The sequence below is a fragment of the Hesperophylax consimilis genome, chromosome 28 (assembly GCF_061612785.1).
Source record: "Hesperophylax consimilis isolate HC1 chromosome 28, BYU_Hcon_1.0, whole genome shotgun sequence".
Taxonomy (NCBI): Eukaryota; Metazoa; Arthropoda; class Insecta; order Trichoptera; family Limnephilidae; genus Hesperophylax; species Hesperophylax consimilis.
Genome location: NC_142863.1, coordinates 9907478 through 9926093, shown reverse-complemented (window position 1 = coordinate 9926093; position 18616 = coordinate 9907478). Strand labels below are relative to the sequence as shown.

Below are 18616 nucleotides of genomic sequence, written 5' to 3'. Positions count from 1 at the left end.
ACCCCCAGCAAGCCGATATCGACCCCTGGGGGTCCTTAGAGACCACTTTGGGAACCTCTGGTCTAGGCCTTGGCGTCGGATGCATCTGCCTACTTACTGTGTGGCGGGACCGATCGGGAGAGACTGGTCGAGGGAGACTATATGACCTTTCTTTAAAAAGAACATCCAAACAACAACTCTAAAGAAACAATAATATTTCATGTGAAAAAAAGAAAAGTAGGATAGGAAAAGGAGGCCTGAAGGACACCTTGTCAAGACTATTCAGGCAATTGAGATAGGGGCAAGAAGGTGAGATGAGATTTTTTTTTTTTTTTTTTTTAAAAAGAAAGACAAACATTCCCGGGTTACGAATAACCCAACAATGTTTGAAAATCTCCTACTACCACCACAGAAAGCCGAAAATGTTGCTTGTGTTGTGATGGAGGACTTAGCCAGCCGAGGAATCGAACACGCGACGCTCGGGTGAGACCCAAGCGCTATGCCCACTCAACCACTGACCGGTCAAAAATCTTTTTTTTCGTCATTTTACCTGCATTGTTTGATTTGTAGCCAAGTCCCAACATTTAACTTGTTTATCTCCAGAAGCCACAAACACTTTAGTTCCATCCTAAAACAAAAAACAATTTTCAGAATTATTTGCAGTCCATAAAAAAATTTTTTTTGAATGAAATCAAATAATGATGAACAAGTATCAAAAAAATGATCGGAGACAATATATCTGAATATCTCCAGTAAGCACTCAGGTCCAATGTGTTATCTCCCATGGTTTACCTTATTCCTTTGACAGTTTTCTAGTCCCTTTGACAGAGTTCACCAGGGTTTTACTTAACCCATTGGCCTCCGAATCGTTTAGCTAAAAAAATGTCCTTCACATCCGAATTAATTTTGTACCAAAGTTTTTAATCTGCAGTGGTGTACTAAATCTTACATAACTTTTAAACTAAACATGCAAACGAAACAATTTTTTTAAATTTACTTGTGTATTGAATTAAGGTATGTAAAAAATATATGCAGTTTTTAAAATAATAATAATAATATGATTTAACGAGGATATAATTTTTTTTTTTTTATAAAAACCCTTTTTTTATAATTGGATTAAGAAAAGTTTTACATTAATCATACTTATTACCATAATATATATTTTTTCAATTTGGGCTGATGTTAGCCGCCCACCACGCATTTTACGAACAAGCTTGTCAATTCCCGAATCACACGCCATTTTGAAAAAATTCAATGACGCTGAAATATAACAAAATTTCAATCGTAAATATAAAGAAAAAACTGTACCAACGGAGTCCTGCCAATTACTACGAAATGAATGCTTAATTATCTACAGAGCGATTGGCATTTAAAATTTTAAACACAGATGTCAATAATGTATCCCTTTTTCGTTTTTAAGCCGACAGACATCAGACCCTCAGTCGTTTGATTTTAAGACACATCGCCGTACACACGCCGGGACGGCGTCGTTTGAGGCCAATGGGTTAAAGGTATACATAAAATAAATCATAAATCTGCTCTTTCATAGATGGTGCTAATTTAATTATTTTAGGAAAAAACACTGCTTCAAAATATTAGAATGAATCACCAATACAATATTGTATTTGTATGCCTTTCTTTTGAGTTTTTATACGGATAAAACTATTTATTCATATGACGTATGTACAGGTGCAAACAAATAATCTGACTTAATATTTTAAAGTATGCCACGGAAATAATTCCTACTGTGAAAAATAATTCTTTTCCTGACTTCGAGTGGCAACATTTTTTTGGTGAATTTGGATTAGCACCGTTTCCAGCTAGGAAACGGCACTTCTTGAATTTTTAAAATGGACAGATGTCATATGTCAAATCGTTAGCTGTCAAGTTGACAGGTGTTGATTACAGACTCGATTTATTTCATGTTCTGCCGTTATAATAACATTCTTACATCTGTTATATCGGTTCAATTGTAGACTTCATACCTCATTACGGAGTACATAGATAATTTATCTAAATATTACAGTGTGTTTGGTACTTGTTTTTCAAATTATCAATATTATATTAATTGTGAATTATTTTTCTTTATTGCTTTATATGTTTCTTTTGAAACATTTTTTTTGTTTTTTTTTCTCATTTATAAATAAAAACTTTTACACCTTGGAAGAAATGATGCAGATGTTAACCGAAGATAATATTGTTCCGGAATCAACTTTATCCGCCATGAGAGAGCAAGCCCGTGTTTATAATAAAAGTTTAAAACATTTTTCTAGTTTTTTCATTTATAAATAAAGATAATTTTAATAATTTATATTAAAATGTCGGGGGTCCCTCACATTCTGCTAGCGAGAATTAACAATATAAAGTTTTTTTACAGGTTTTTTTTCGATGTCTGTCTCACTAGGATAAAACTGTGTCGAGACAGACGTATTGAGTACATAAATTAATGTTTACATATTATTTGATACATATAATATTTTATAACATAAATGACAATGTGAAAATGATAAAAAATAATAAATAATAATAATAAATGATAAATTGGTTAATCAGCATCTAGTTGGAGTACATACTTATGAGGGGATTTTTATAAAAATTTTTATATATTAACTTTATATATATTCTATGTATAATATGGAGCTAGTGGGATTGCACCACCCTCCCCGAGATCTGGAATAAAAATTAAAAAAAAAAAAAAAGAATAAAAATAAAATTTTTGATCTTGGATGATTTGATTGGCTGATGATCCAAGACTTGATGTCCGTTTTATATTTCGAAAAAAAATCGTTCAGTCTAATGGCTAGTGGGAGAGCATTATATAGCCTTGTTGCAAAATATCTAAAATTTCTCTGGCCAAAAGTTGTTTTAGCGAAAGGGATTTGTAAGAAATTATGTTCTTTGGTTCTAGTATCACGAGCAGTTTGGACATTGTCAAAAGTAGTTTTGTGTTTGAAAAGGTAAGCTAGTATGTTTTTGGCATAAAGTTGTCTAATGTCCATAACACAGATTTTCCTAAAGATTTCATCCGAGCTGCTTGTGATTGGTAGTTTGAGGATAATCTTTATTATAAGTTTCTGAGCTTTAGATATTGAATCAATGGCGGCAGCGTTTGCTCCTCCCCATGCTATGATACCATACTCTATTAAAGATTGACAAAGTGCATAGTAGATTGTTTTGAACTGGCTTAGGTTGAGAAAGTTGCGAGTTTGTCTAAAAAAGTAAATGAATTTTCTAAGGTGGTTTGCTGTAGTGGTTATATGTTGTTTCCACTTCAAATTGCTGTCAAAAATAATACCTAAGTATTTAATTTTAGTAACCTGTTCTAAATAAGGGTAATCACATGTTATCGTATTTGTCAGGTTGCAAGCACATATTTTAATTTGATTTTCAGGGGTTCTTAAGGAAGGATTAATACTAAATTCAATGTATGTATTTAGTTTTGGTCACATTCATTGTTAGTGTATTATTGTTTAACCATCTTTTAACAACAGTTATGCCCCTGTTAGCTTTTATGTATACATCATTCCAATTGCTTGATTTGAAGAGGAGAATCGTATCATCAGCGAAATTTACAATTTTGGCATCTATTTGAAGATTAAATAATTCATTTATGTATATTAAGAACAAGGTAGGACCTAAAACGCTTCCTTGAGGCACGCCGTAGCTAATTGGTAATTGATTGCTATTGCAGTTGTTGATTTTCACTCTTTGCTTTCGGTTTGACAGGTAATCGCTAATAATAGTAAGTTCACCACCATTTATACCAATATTAGATAGTTTTCGTAAAAGTTTAGGGTGAGAGAAAGTATCAAATGCTTTGGACAGGTCTAAGAATATTGATATGCATTTTGATCCCTTGTCTAAGTTTTCATTTAGAAAATCGGTAACTGTTGCCAGGGCTTCGGAGGTGCCTTTATTTTTCCTGAATCCAAACTGGTTGAGTGATAGTATGTTATTTTGTTCAAGGTATTCAATTAGTTGATTATTAATAGTTTTTTCAAAGACTTTAGATAGTGAATTTAGTAATGTAATTGGACGATAGTTAGTTATGTCCGCTCTAGAACCTCCTTTATGTATTGGGATTATGATTCCGTTTTTTAGTTTGTCAGGGAATCGGCCTTTTAGGATGCTTAGGTTAATAAGATTTGTTAAGGGAGTGGTTATTTCTGATGCAAGTTTTTTTAAGGCAATATTTGATATGTCGTCCAAGCCAGTTGAAGACGAGTTTTTTAATGAGTTTATAATCAATCTAGTATCTTCATTTGAAATTTGTTTTGAACTAAAATGCAAGTTGTTGGGCAAATTTGTATTACAGCTTAGTGAACTGGAGTTTGTATGATTTACATCGATATTTTTTGCGAGTTCTTCACCTATTTTTGAGAAGTATTTATTTGCATGATTAACAATAATATCGGGATTACTAGAAAAACTAAATATTTTATCATTTACTTTTAGTTGTTTTAAGTCATTCGTAGGATTAGGTTGAGAGTGGGTGGCTTCTTTCCAAAGTTTTTTAGGATCATTATTACAGTTTTCTATTTTCTGTTTGTAATATATCTCTTTAGCCTTTCTTATTATTTGGGTACAAATGTTTCTATATCTTTTATAAAAGTTTGAAAGTTGTATATCATAAGGATTGTTAATAACGTTTTTGTGGAGTTTGTTACATTTACAGATAGATTTAATAATATGTAGAGTGGTTAATCCATGGCTTAATTGGTAAAATGTTATTTGGTATATGTTTTATAATTATGTTTGTATGTTGGTTAATGGTAGTCTGTAAATAATTGATAAAGTACGTCCAGGCGTCTTCTGGATTTGTGATGTTAAGTAATTCTGACCACGATTTACTCATCAGAGATTGACGAATACAATCATAATTGATTGGAATGATTTTTTTCTTATTTTTTGTGTTTTTATGTTTGTCTTTTCTGTTGCATGTTTATATGGAAAGAATAGTGGTGTAGTGGTCTGTAAATGTAGATTAATATACAATGCATGAAATGGAGTCTAATGTAGCACGTGTGGGAGTGTTTATGGTGCTTTGGAATCCATGGTATGTGGGCGTATTTAGGTATTCTTGGCACTGAGAATGTTCATTTGTGGGCAGAATATTTATGTTGAGGTCACCAGCAATAATACAATTTTTAATATTACATAATTCAGTTAATTAGTTATTAATCGATTCTAGGAATGGTGAAATATTATAAGAGGATGGAGAACGGTATATTGCTAAGATACATGTGTCATTATTGAGAGTTATTTGCAAACAGTTTGCACCGCTGACTTGGATTTCATTGACAGATAAACCAATCAGGTCAGTTCTGGTATAGACAACAACTCCATCATTTTGTTTAGTATGTATTGAAGTGCTGTAGTGAACATATCCTTTCAAAATTTTAGGAGCATAATTTTTTGGTATCCAGCATTCAGTAAGAATAATAATATGAAAAGAGGTTCCAATATTATCAAGTTGTAGCAAAAATTCATCAAAATTCTTGGAAATTGATCTAATATTTTGCTGTAAGATTTGAAAAGAGGATGAGTGTGTTTGTAGTACATTTTTTACAGAATTTAGGACTTGACGTCCTATAATTGGTAATACAGTCCATTTTTAATAATATCCATTACAATAAGGGTTTTCTTTAGGATTAAAAATCTACGATACCATTTTTTAATGTCACTTTCATGTTTGATTTGAATGATTTTTTCCCCCGGACCCTTACGAACAAGTAATTTATTGGCTTTAAACCACACAAATTCGAATTTTGTTTCTTTAGCTTTCATTAGTAAATTACAAAATTTTATATCTGAAGATACATAATTATTAATTATCTTAATACTCTGCTACCCGTCTCATTGAACATGACAAGGACGCATTCATGCCGATGATGAAGATATTAGACCTCATGCTAATATTATAATTAACAATATGGTATTTTCAACTCTTTTAGATAGTGGAACTAGTGTGAGTTGTTTTGGTGGCTCACTCTATAAGTTTTTCTTAAGTATAGGTTTTAAGTTAGATAAGCTCGATTCTTACGTTACCTCCGCGGATGGTAAGCGTCAAGATGTAATTGGTACTATGCGAGTACTTGTTGCATACAATAATATTAATCAGTACAGTATAGGAAACCTATATTGTGGTGTGTAAGACTACCAACCCTTCACGCTACTTCATCTGTTTCTTTATGTGATTATCCTGGTTGCGTGTCTTGGAGTTTGGTACCTCCAAAGCATGTGCTCAGAATAAACACAATATTCTAGTTTATTGATGATAAATTTGTTATTTACCCTCGTTTGACTAGAATCTGATCTTATGATCAGTGGCGCCCAAAACTTATTTTAAGTCATTTTTTCTTTCACGTGACCTAATCTTTATCGAGATATGTACAATAGGGTTCGATGTGAGTATCTCTCGTTTTGAGAAGACACCCTGTCTCAATTATTATATTAGTATTGTTACTGCAATACTAACACATATGCAAACACACACACTGGTATTGCATCTTTATTTTGTCAATGAAACGGACATTGTTATAATGTTTTTTAGTTTATATTTGAATTCATCTTTCTCATTCATTGGAGTTTTCTTGTCATTTTGTCGTGGCTTGGTTTTGCCTTGTATTCAAAGATCCTCCAAGGAGCTACAGAAGAGATATCCTTAAGTTTTGTGTATGAGAGATTTGAGCAACTTTCTGGTATTAAAAATGTGTAAATTTTCATATACATAATTAATTGTATTTGCTACATTTAAGTTCGGTAAATGTAAAGTTATTACAGATCAAGAAGTTTATGAATAATACACAAGTATTATTAATATACTTCTTGATCTGACAATGTTGTACATCAGTTTTTTAAAACTGATAGTTGAATATCTCTGTAAAATATTCCTCAGTCTAGGTTTATTTCTTGTTCTGTATTTTGTTGAATAAACTATTTTTATGTTAACCTGTTTGACCTGTTGGACCAATGTAGATAGAAGAGTTTTTTTTTCGCTATTGATATACAGCCTAAATTCAGTGAAAGTGAGGGCTGGTTGACTACCCTAAAAGTGAAGCCTTTTATTGGCAAAATTTCCTATTGAAGGAAAAGTGATGCCTTGTGAATATATATTTTTTTAAATTATATTTTTTAAGATGTTCCCCATTTTAAGATGTCATGAGAATAACAGGTCTGCGCTTCAGCCAGTATTATCAACACCAGCTCCTTCGAGCTGAGGGTGCTTGTGGACTCCTTATTCTCGTACCATCCTACTATTATTGTTCCTTAGTTTATCTAGATTTAAATGATTTAGTTCTTAAGATGATGTTTATAGCTACTACATATTATTTTCTGGTAAAATTTCTAGATACCTGTTGGACCTATCTTCTAATTAGTTTATTTATATACTTTTTTTGCTTAAATTTCGGAAGCGTAGATTTCATGTTTGAGGGCAAACATTTTCGCGGGAAGGGAAGAAAAATAATTCCTATTGTCAAAAATAATTATTTTCCTGACTTTACCTGGCCAGTGAAAGAATTAATTCTCAAGCTTGTATTTGATTTTTTCGGTGAATTTGGGAGAGCTCTGTTTCCGGCAGGAAAGAGGTTCACCTTTTGGAATTCTATGTCACCTAATTAAGTTATCGAGCTGTTTCTTTTAATTTTTCGGGCAATCCTTGTTGGTAAGGATGTTTGTGCTGTGTGTCAAAGTGTTATTTTGGAGTTTACAAAATGAATTCTTTTTTTGTCGAGATGACTTAAAAGTGTGAAGTGACACTTTTGCTGAAAAAAAACAGGTTTAATTTATTCATTTTCAACAACCACCTTTTCAAGGTCGATTTTTGTCACCCACGCCGCATGCAATCTGTCTCCGAACGGATAAAGTCGCAGGCTAGTCTACTTTGGCGCTTGCGATTTCGGTCACCTGCGGCCTATCGAAACAACTATTTACATGATCGATAGACAAAAATTTATTAGAGTAAATCCCGAATAAGACAGATAAAGAAAGATTAAACTTACGTCGTGCCAGCAAACATCTAGAACGGGGCCGCCCATAGTTTGCATGGATTTTGGGTTTGTTTTTCCGGTCATTTCCACATCCCAACATCGCACCTGAAATAAAACTAATTAATGAATTCACAAACATTACTTATTTTTTTTTCCAGAAAAGAAACCTAAACAGAAGTGGAAACTGATAAGTCAGATTTCTTCACAAGTAAAAAGGCAGCTTAAAAGTTTCAATGGTCACATTCTGATGTATTTTTATTAACAATAGTTTAATGAAAATGAAAGGTCTCGTGTATCAGAATGTGACCGTTAAAAATTTCATGCTGCGTTTTTGTTTATGACAGAACAGTAGTACAGGGCATTAATGATAATTCGATTCAGCCCCAACGTCGTTATCGTTGGCGATTTTCAACTGTTGAAAATATCCGTTAAAAACAACGCCGATGTTGACGCGTTGAGATATTAGTGCCTATTGAAAAATTATTGATGCTAAAACAGCTATTGCTTGCTTGTCACCGATAGATTTTCATGACGCTTGGAGCAACCATACCGGATAGTAAAATCTATAAACATATCTAGTAGGAAGGTACATAACCAAAATTAAATTTACTATTAAAATTGTTCATTTTAATTTGTTTTTAAATCCTTTAGCTAAGAAAAATTCTAACATAAATATAGACAGTGGATACATCAACTATACTAGTAATAACAGAGTTTGCCTTTTAAAGACAGTTTCATTGATGCTTATCCTTTCCCTTACTGTGCCTTAAAAATCCACGCGTTCCGGTGCTGTGTAGTCAATACCTACACATCTCAAAATAAGCGATTTAATATCGGAAAAATATTAATATTCATAGCTAATTGCTTATGTTTATTATATTTTATATCTAAAGTGATAATAATTGTAATTTAATTGCTGAAAAAATGAAAAAAACATCAGCAGATGCTAAAAAAACGTGCGAGGGGTCCACATCTAACGACGGTCCGCGACCGACTGGCTGGCGGCTAGCACACACACAGCTATGCGGTCGTAGGTATCGATGGTCTAAATAAAAATACAACTGCAGACATGTGGATTTCTCATGTTCCCGCATAGCTAACTAAAGCGGGACATCAATAGCGTGTCATTTCCTCGCACACTCTTTGCGTAGCAGTGTCACACGGTTGATTGTATTGGTGTATTTGTTTCCGATTTTTAACAAAAATCTCTGATTTTTAATTGAATTTGAAAACTATGTAAAATTTTATTATTTAAATCAGTGCATAAATGTATAACGGAGGAATACCTAAAGTCTTAACCCAGAATTTATTATATTTATAGAGTTATTAGAAGCAATGTGTAGTAAATACACACCACAGATAAGGAAATGTTAAACTGTCCATATCCGAATTGATTCTTTTCAACAGCAAATAGCTCTCCCCACCGGCATGACCATTGGAAAGTTAGTCCTGCAGGCTGGGAGATAGAACAGTCTATGTTGTTGGTGACGTAGATAACCATCGGGAACATAGAAATGAATGATCTCCATGATGACCGAGTTTTAAAAACCACGCACGAATCAGTCTGAAGAATTGTGTAGCATATATGTATGAATGTGTGTTTGTTGCTTGCAAATGGCCAGTTGGATGTTCGCATGTAAGTATTATATTGACGCAAATTTTTATCAATAGCGGTTGAAGGAATGTAACTATTATTTTCAACAGCTCTTTATATTTTGATACAGAACTAGTTATTGTTATTATTAATGTTATAGTAGATATTGGCTTCTTGAGAATGGGTTGTTTCGATGATTCCTTTTTGTGTAAGTCACGGAACGAGCTATTTGTTTTGGGTAAAATTCAAGAATTCTGCTTCAATCTTAATATGCACAAATTATTATTGAAATAACACTTCTTTTCAACTCAATTCTAGCGCCCTTGTGGTGATTTTCTCATGAAAATGGCGCTACAGAAATAATCCAGTCTTTATTAAAGAAATAATAATGAATAACAACTAAACAAATAAATTATCCATTCCTATGCTAAACGAAATAGTTATTAAAATGCATTATTTTCCCTTTTTCGGAGACTGAAATAGTTGTTCCTCATTGTAATTAAAATGAATGTAAGTGTTTTTAAATATAGTAGTAAATATTTCCTAAACCACTGCACTTTTAGTGTGAACGTAGTATGGAAATTACACTTTGTTTCAACTTAATTACTACATTTATAATATAATTATCTTTTTATTCAAAAATCAAAATTCACCTTATAAAACAATACTTTTGCTTTCATATGGAATGACACTTGCGTATGTTTAGTTTTAATCTAAATACGCATAAATTACTTTTATTTTTTTATTTTTTTAATGTGTTTATTCAGTCTTTTTATTTGTACAATATTATATCTTACTTAAATCCTACAAATCTGATCAATCAGTTTGATTGTAAGAAATCTCTCATTTTCCTATTTAGTTGCTTATATTTAAATCTCAACTTGATATCTTGATGTGTAATACATAATATTTACTTAATAGTATGTATCTAATATAAAAATACTTACTAATTATTATAATGCTTATGTACGATATGTAATTGTTTTATTTTTAACAATGGTTAACAGTTCTAAGTATTTTTCACAATATTATTTGTTTTTGATATTATTTGGTTTTCACAGATCTAGGTATTTATCCTCAATATTATTTGTTTTCATGTTTCACGGAGGTAGAACGATCTAATTTTAGTTTTGATTTTTGAATAAGATGTCTCATTTTAAATAATTCTGGAATTTTATGTCTTTTTATTCTATCTCCGTATAAATTTTGCGATATTTTAATAATAAACATTTGTGTTTCTCTATGCCTAGTCCAGGGTAGTTATGGTTTACAGGTTTTTTGTATTCTGTGTTCCAGAATTCATCTAGCGTTAGTTGGTAATCTATCCTACTATGTATAGAGAGCACATTACACAAAGAGAACATTTTTTTATAATCGCCTTCACATAATTGTATTTTTTTTTTGCCTGATATCAATTTTAGGAAACGGATTTGTAATTGTTCTATTTTATTTAAGTACGTTTTATACGTTAATCCGTATCCTATAATTGATTCCGCTAATGCATTATATGGGTCATTCCGCCGTTTCGTTCAAATCGCATGTTCTTGCAAAAAAGTCATATGAAAAATAATGTTTTTCAAGAAAGTTTTATTGGAAAATGTAGTTATTTAAAAAAGGAAAAAGTAGTATTTACCGGATTAGGCATTTGTTACTTAATAACTTTATGGTATACAAAAAACATGCTAAAATCTCATTACCTTCCCCGTGTAAATGAGGGACCGGTAAATTGATCAATAAATAAGAACATTTTACACTAGTAAAATCACTACATTCATTAATCGACCTGAATGTACAACTAATTTTGCATATTTATTGGTGTTTAATTTATTTTTAAAGTTACTGTATCATAGAAAGAATTGAGATTTTGTTTTTGTCCAGAAAAAATCGCTGTCGTCTTCCGCCAAAGCGGTAATTAAAATTGTGACCGTGTTTGTTACTGTTCGTCAGCTGTACCCCACCCCGCGCCTCCGTTACTAATCAGTGTACCGCTATATCTGGATGGGGGAGGACGTGCGTCGCTGAATAAAGAAATATCTGCGATCTCCGTGCTCGAAAACGACTTTGTCACCGACCAGGCATCATTACCTTCCAGCATTTTTTAAAGTAAGTACATGTTTTAAAAATTCGAATCATGAACCTATAAACTATAATTAGTCGGACTATTTTTTATTGAAACATAAAGATTTGTAATGTCATTATTAAGCGAGTTATTAAGGAAAGATTGTCAAAACCTCATTACCCTCCGTCTCATTACCTTCCGTATCGTAAAATTTTTTGCCGGATGGTAATTTAGAGGTGTGGAGGGTAATGATAAATTTGTAAGGGTTATTTTTACGTGCATCTAGGACCATGTTTGGGGGTTCATAAAAGTTAATATTATCAATAAAAGCAGTTTCTTGCGTTCTAGCGTCGGACAATTTCAGTTTTGGTGAAATACATATTTTTGTTTTATCTATTTACTGATATGGAAAAACAATCTGTTAAAATTTACCCTGCGAATTTTTATTTGAAAATCGATTTTTTTATTCAATGATATAATTATAATTATTCAAATGTAAACGAATAATATATTAAACAAATGGTTTAACTATTCCCCTACAGTCACAATTATTTTCATTACTTATCTTCATTACTTCAGTTGTCTATTAAAACAGATGAATTTTTACAAAATTTCAAGTTTCTAAACAAATCCAGATTTGAACAAAAATCTATATAAAGGGCATTATTAAGAGTCCAACGCAAATTTCTTGATTAAAAAACCATATCATTACTGTTAGATTTTAAATCATTTAGGGAAAAAAATATTAAACAAAGATATAAAAGTAGTGTAACAATTTTTGGGCTCTCCTGTAAAAGTAACGAAATTGAAATTATCCATATTTGTCATTCAACTTCTCACTTGATCCGATACTTATGATAATTTTTCTTTATTATTTGTTACAGGCTAAACACCATAATCCACAATGGCAAAGTTAAATAAAAAACTGAAAAAAGAAGAAAAGTTATCCAAGGACAGGCTGCGTAAGCAACAAAAATATGCTGAGATTAAAAACAATCCGGAACTGTACAGTCTTCAGAAAGCGGAAGAAAAAAAAAGATACTTAATGCGAAAAGCGCAAAAAAAGATTTGCAGCATTGAAGATATGAGTGAAAGAGCCCAGAGAGATCAAAGACGAAGATGGCGAAAGAACTCTGTAAATTATTGGAAGAAAAAAGAGGAGCAGCGTAAAATAGAAACGATTACAGTAGAAAATATGCCTCCAATTCATGAAAATGTCAAGGAAGTACCCAATAATGTGCAAAATACTCTAGATCCTGACCCTCTCGCAGTCGAGAATGAACAAAAAATCATTAAAAAAAATGTGCGTGGTCTAACGAATGTTAGAAAATTGAGGTATAGATCATTGAAAATCATTAAGACGTTACAGGACCAGATAAGCAAACTCAGGAACGAGAAAAGAAACGAATAAAAGAAATTGAAGGCGTTGCAGCTACAAAACGTAAATAGACCAATCGAAGATACAGTAGAGAAAAAAGTAAGTAATAGTACGCAAGAATTCAATCCTTTCGATCAATGTGAGTTCGAGAAGTTCATCCGATCCCTAAGAGTAGAATATCCTGATTTCGATGAATCAAAACAGCAGTCCCCCAAAACTGTGGAACTCCCACACATGGACATTGACGAGGAAACCAACAAAGAGGATAAGGAGGCGCCATTCAAATACTACTTAGATGACTGGATAATGGTTCAATATAAAATAACTAACACGACACATCATTTCATTGGGAAAATTATTGGAAAACATGAGTACACACTAGAGTACAAAGTAATTTTTTTGAAAAAAGCTCAAGGGAATTCCAAAAAATTTGTCTGGCCAACAATTAGTGACGACGATTTCATTTTGGAATCACAAATTCTTCAGCGCTTGCAAGGTCCAGAGGAGAATGAAAGAGGACAATTCACTTTCAAAAATTTGCCGAACTTTGATTTGAAATAGTTTTCCAGCAAAAACTTTCACAAGAATGATCTCAAGTTCCTTAAATATTATGTTCCTATTTAGATGTAAGACCTTTATCTTGTACTTATTAGTTACATATGTTGTGTTTGTTTTAAGTATCTCTGATTTTATTTTAAACTGCATTTCAATTGACTTCTGATTTTTTCTTATTTTTAATTATTATTTTTATTATTTCTATTTTTCAAATATTACAATGTTTGCTTAGGAATGTGAAAATTTTGTATTTCTTGTGTACAAACCTACTTATAAAACGTAATTTTAAAGAATTTGACTATTCCTTATAATTTCTGGGTAAGTAGTATAATAGGAAAATTTTAGTTGTGTTGGGTTTGATGTTCCAGCTGCCTTTTCTTAATTTGTATTTTGATATTTTTTTCCATTATTTTTTAACAATTCATACAGATATTGCAAAAGCATAAGTAAGCAGAACTGATTACGTATGAAAAAATGTATTTCTTGTCTCCAATGTTCAAAAGTCTGAATAAAGCATTTAGTTTTTCACTATAATAGGTTTTTCTTCTTTTTCCTAATCCGCTCACCACGTCAAATGATACTTAGCATGATTTGAAATCTATTTTATTATTCAATTTCTATTCAAATTTCATTATTCACAGACATTTTAAGAACCTTAAACATGTTCACTACCATCTATTAATATTTCATTACCAAACTTCATTACCATCCAAATTTTTAAATTACCATCCAACAGTTTTTCATTACCATCCACACCTTCATTACCTTCCATCAATTTTCTTCGAATCCAAGTGTCGCACAAAGGTGCCCTTTTCACTTTTATACATCTGATAGGTACGGGAACCCATTTCTATAAAAATATATAGTAAAAAGGCAAAAAAAAAAAAAATCCGCGGAAACAGGCAAATTTGAACGAAACGGCGGAATGACCCATATATACAGTATAATATATTTTTATTAACAAAGTTTTTTAGATGGTAAAATTTCCCTAATATGGATCGTAATCTATTACATACATTTTCAATGTGATTTGACCAGTTAAAATTGACATCTATTGTAAGACCAAGGTATGTATATTGGTAAACTTTTTCTATGTTTGGGCATTTACATGGCAGAGATTGGTTTTTTGTGTGTAAACAATCGTATGAATGACTTTTTATATGCGTTCCTGACAACTTGCATATGGAGAGTGTGTAAGCATATATTTTGTTTTTTTTTGATGCAAGTATCATCTGCAAACATGTAACATTTACATCGTTTTATTACGTTAGGTAAACTGTTTACTTGCATTATATAACACTTAGGTACCGATATCGACCCTGTTGCTACTCCAGTGTCTGTTAACATTTCATCACTGAAAATTCCGTCAATTTTAACTTTAATTTTTCTATTTAACAGATAATTTTTAAACATTTTATTTAAAGGACCTATAATACCACATTCTTCCATTGCCTTTAGTAATGTTTGATGGTCCAATGTGTCAAAGGCCTTTTTAAATCTATAAAAATTATACCAACCACAGACATAGGAATTAATAGACGAGAAGATAATGGCGAGGGGTAAAATCAACTGTTGAAGAACGAAGGGGGTTAAGCTGACTGTGATTCGTCAATAAATCAATCTGACAGTAAATAGGCATCTCGCATTATAATATCACCATTTAGTTCTTAAAAGTAAAATCTGCTTTTGAATGAATAGACATTTTTACATGGGAGCGCAAATTACTCGCCACGTTATGAACTATTTTGCGAAGTCCAAATTCGGCAAAGTAAATTTCTTCTGTTTGCAGAGTCGTAGTTAGTTTCAGAGTATTTAGTTAAGACACTTTTACAAATGTTTCATAATTTACTTACCCCAGTAAACAACGATGAGCACACTTGAGAATCGCTACATTGTGATGTGATAGTATATGTTTCTAAAACTGATCCATATAATACGGTGTGAATAAGCTTAAAATAAAGTAAAATAATGCTTACTTATGGAATGTAATACGACAATTGGGTTTATTCTCTTTTTCACGTCTATTTTTACAAGTTTTCATATCACAAGTCAACATTTTGCCGTGTTATTTCGTAAAATGAACCGATGATGCCTCGACCATAGTTCGCACAAGAATGATGACGTCACGTTTTCAAATTTCACTTGAGGCCATACGCGAGCCCAGCCGGCTTCAATGGAACCGGTATGGGGAGTGGGGATAATACGCTTTTAATCACTTAGGGCAGGACTACTAATATTCATATGTCTATGATACCAACGTAATATTTTTCATTTAAATGACAATTTATATGGTCAGTGAAATTAGAAAGTAATTGTGTAGTACTTTTTTTCTTTTTGAAATCCGTACTGTATGGGATTTATGATTCTGTTTTTTTTTTATAAAATATTGTATTTGGTTAAAGATAGCTCTTTCAATAATTTTATCAATACACGAGAGAATCGCAATTGGTCGATAGTTTGTGAAATCTTTGTAATTTCCTGATTTATAAATAGGTCTGATGATGGATGTTTTAAGTTCGTCAGGCATGATGTTTTTATTTACACAAAGGTTAATTAATTTAGTAAGGACTGGAATTATATTATCAGCAATTAACTTCAGGTCTTTAATTCTTATTGGGTCGTTGCCTTCTGACTTTTTAACATCCATATCATTAATTATTTTATTTACATCTTTTTCTGTTACAGGTCTAAATCTCATTGACATAATAGCAGAAGTTGTATACACGTTACGATCTAAGAATTTTGTAGTACAATTGTGTCTTATGTCTTTTATTTAACCTAACCTAACCTAACCTAATAACCTATTTTGTGCATGTAACTAGTTGTTTCTCGTAGTAATTGTTAATACAAAGTGTAATTTCCATTATCTGTGTCCAAAAGTGGGGCAGTTAGGGAAATAATTATCAAAATAATTTGTGCGTATTAACACACTTTAATCGGGAAGGGTATTTCTACCCATTTGGTCGATTGATGCTTAACGTCGGGAAGGGTATTTCTACCTTCTGCGCCCGCCTCATTTCAATGGCAGAAAAGAAGAAATTATCCGATGTTTTTATATGAATATTATATACCAATCTCTTTGTAAAGGTCCCAACTATATGTACATAATTATCGAATTGCAATGGAAGTCTTTTTTTTGTATTTATCTTGGAGTCTTTTGAGTACATCGATATTTCAACTAAAATGACCTATATTATTGAACACCTGACACTTGATAGGTATTGCGTTTGAAGAGCAACGAAATAAGTAATTTAGATAACATATTCTGTTATTGTAATAATTCAATTCCTGGAATGAGGGTTTTTATGACCCTGAAACCCGAAACATATCTCTCTATCTCTGTTCCGCACCCACTCAACTCCTAGGTGCGAGCGAGCGGAGAGTGTCGGGCGCATTTAACAAAAGCAGGTATCGGCAAACACAGTTAGGCGGACCATAATAAATATTTACAAGTGCACGCCAGTTTTTAAAAAGCAAATTGTCCTACGGTTGTGTTCCGAGGAGATAATATCTATCAAACCTTTCAAAATGAATTCTCAAAATTACGAAAGTGATGACGAAATCGTCGCAGATAATTTATCAGCCTGTTCTAGTAATTATTTGCCTGAATTCGATAGTCAAAGTGAAGAATCTAATGGAAGTGAAGAAATTCCTTGTAGGAGAAGAATGTCAGTGATGCCATTACAGTTCAGTGATTCTGAAGAAAGTGATATGGAGGAAGAACAATGAAATATTAGATAAACAATTTTTAGACGTGAACTGTAACTGATTATATAAAGGTGGTTAGAAACTTAAACCTAATAGTGTATGGTGAAAAACAATAAACAATATTACGTGAGCAGTACGAGAAGCATTCTACGATAAGTGATTATTTTTAATTTCATTTGAAAAAATAACCAATATTATTAGCACGTTCCGATGGTTTTGGTCCGCTGTACCGTGCGAGGGGCAATCGCACACGTGGTATTTGAATGGGTAATAATGTGTTACTCTGACGATACTAGAGATGTGGCAATTGTTTTTGGTTTTGTATTGATTTGGGCTTGGTGAAAATATAATAATTGGTAATTTTGTAAAATTGAAACCTAGTTTATACTTAAAAAATTTAACCCTAATGACCCAATAATGACTTTTTTTTCGATTTATTAAGTTGCATTAGAAATAATACTTGGTTTTCCGCTAGAAATTTTATAGCTCGGGTATGCTGAGTTAGTATGTGGAAAATTTTATTAAAATATTTCCATTATTTTCGAAGATATAGCGATTTAAAACAAATTAAAGAAATTCGCGCGGGACCTTTATTTTCGCCCGTTTTCAGCAGTCTGCCGGCGAAAAAAATAACACGATCAAAGTGTGTTAATGATTCTGGATATTTACCAAATTTGGTAAAAGAGCTTGTAATTTTACTGTCTTTAAATAATGTTCATTCTTACCTGATTATCCCAGCTGCCAGCAATAAGGAAATTCTGTTGTATACTGGGAGGGGAAAATGCCAAAGCAGAAATAGAGTCCTCAGGAGGTGCTGTGACCTCGAAATCCTTATTTGGGTTTATATTAACCTTCTGGGCAGTAGCACCAAAGGAGGTATTGCTCAGAGAATTCTGTTGAAACATCTTATTGCCTAAAACAACAACAAAATGTTGATCAATAAAAACATACATAACCTATATCGAACTAAAAGCTTGAAGAAATAAGTACCTAATGTAATTATTGATAATTTTCTAATTGAACTATTGTTAATGATCTTATATTAAAAGCCTTTAAAACCATTATGAGTCCAGTTAAAACAAAGTTATCCGTGAAAACGTGTTTTAAAATTATTTTGACATTTGCAATCCGAACTCGTATTTAAGATGCAAAAATGGTACCGGTTGCACAAATTACATAAATTAATGTAAATAAATATCACTTTCCTCATGCACAATTTTCCAAAACATGAAACATCAATTTTAAAATGTCATTTTTCTGTATATATATTCTGTATGAATGAAACACAAATGTCAAGAAGACTTTCAAATGGTAACAGATAATATATAGATAGATAGACAATAGCGATAACG

The 18616-nt window shown here is 32.0% G+C and overlaps 1 protein-coding gene across 2 annotated transcripts in view; it reads right to left on the bottom strand.

Annotated features, from left to right (window-relative positions):
- Rae1 (ribonucleic acid export 1) overlaps positions 1–18616 on the bottom strand; it is a 45823-nt gene that overhangs the window by 24487 nt on the left and 2720 nt on the right. For both annotated transcript variants that reach the window (XM_089648762.1, XM_089648761.1), the window contains exons 3-5: positions 17990–18177; positions 7983–8075; positions 530–607 (exon numbers count right to left, since the gene is read on the bottom strand). In XM_089648762.1, coding sequence (XP_089504888.1) covers positions 530–607; positions 7983–8075; positions 17990–18169 — 351 coding nt within the window. In that variant the 5' untranslated portion in view covers positions 18170–18177. The remainder of the gene's footprint in view (positions 1–529; positions 608–7982; positions 8076–17989; positions 18178–18616) is intronic.